The sequence below is a fragment of the Buceros rhinoceros genome, unplaced genomic scaffold (assembly GCF_000710305.1).
Source record: "Buceros rhinoceros silvestris isolate BGI_N320 unplaced genomic scaffold, ASM71030v1 scaffold36370, whole genome shotgun sequence".
Lineage (NCBI taxonomy): Eukaryota > Metazoa > Chordata > Aves > Bucerotiformes > Bucerotidae > Buceros > Buceros rhinoceros.
In genome coordinates, this window is record NW_010391936.1 from 1 (window position 1) to 1,253 (window position 1,253).

Consider the following 1,253-nt stretch of genomic DNA (forward strand, 5'->3'; position numbering starts at 1 on the left):
GATGAGCAGCTCCCTTTTGTGTGGGTGGGATGTTTGCAGGGAGACACCAGCGTTGCTGTATTCCACCTCTACCCTGGCGCTGAACTCGAGAAAATGATTCCTGACCTTTCCTGGAACTACAGCCAGTTATGGTGGTTTTTTGCAGACACGGGTCTTGAGTTAAAAATCCCTCCCGTTAGCTGCAAAGGCTTTTGTTTTGCTTCACAAGTGAAAGAAATCTTCCAGTCTGGTGCCTGACCGCTAACTCTTCCTGCTTCGCCATAAGGAAGCACTGATACAGTTCCGGCTGCTGAGCAGCTTGCGAGCTGTTAGGAAGGAGGCAGAACTGTTTTTGTGGCCCGGTCATGAAGGACAGCCCAAGGTCATGACTGCTGACCCGGGGGATGCCTGGCTGCTGCGTGCTGTCAGCTACAAGGAGAACTCTTAACAGCTATCGCTGCTGCCGGCAGGGAGCTGCCTGGGTTACCTGTGCCGTTTGCTTGCTCTAGAAACACAGTTTTTCCCTGCGAGGCTAATGCTTATAGTTCTTGATGTTTATTTCTGACACTCACGATAATTAAATGCGGATGTTCCAGCCCCTACGATGGAAAGTGGAGCAAAACGATGGTGGGCTATGGGCCAGAAGATGATCACTTTGTTGCAGAACTGACGTACAATTACGGCATTGGAGAATACCGCCTGGGCAACGACTTCCTGGTGAGCACCACGCCTCGCAGCACAGCCTTTCTTCTGGAGATAAGCCTCTTTATTTTTATGGTGGGGAGTCTGTCCCGCGTTATAGGTTGTACCAGTTGCATCTTTATGCTGTTTGGTCCTTAAACAGTTTTTATTCTTGCTGTTGTAGTTGTCTCCAGGTTGGAAGAGCAGAAACTAGAGCAGCCTTGTGCTCACTTAGGATCCAGGAAACGCTTCCTTGAGCTCCGCCTCTTCGCTGCTGCGTTTGCTGGCAGCTCGAAGGTGGAATGATGAGCTGAGAGGGGTCTTGCTGTAGGAGAACTCTCCTGTTTATTATTGCTTGGTTCTTTGTTATTGACTAGCTGGCAGCCAGTGGAGTTTTCAGGTTTCTCCTGTGAACACCTGTAACGTGTTTGCTCATTGTTTTCCCTGAGCTAATGCTCTTCCCCCGGTGTACGGGGCTCCCGGAGCCGCAGGTGTCTGCCTGGCCTGGTAGAACAGCAGGAACAGGGTTTTCTGCTTTTGTACACTGTGTTGAATTGGAGTTTTAAGTTCCTTTTGCTTCCTGATTTCCTGTG

At 50.0% G+C, this 1,253-nt stretch overlaps 1 protein-coding gene across 1 annotated transcript in view; it reads left to right on the forward strand.

Moving 5' to 3' along the window:
- Nucleotides 1-575: 575 nt before the first annotated feature.
- GLOD4 (glyoxalase domain containing 4) overlaps nt 576-1,253 on the forward strand; it is a gene marked incomplete at both ends in the record, with an annotated part of 2,426 nt that continues 1,748 nt past the window's right edge. Inside the window, one exon of the mRNA XM_010143533.1 lies at nt 576-696. Within this exon, the coding sequence (XP_010141835.1) occupies nt 576-696 (121 nt within the window). The remainder of the gene's footprint in view (nt 697-1,253) is intronic.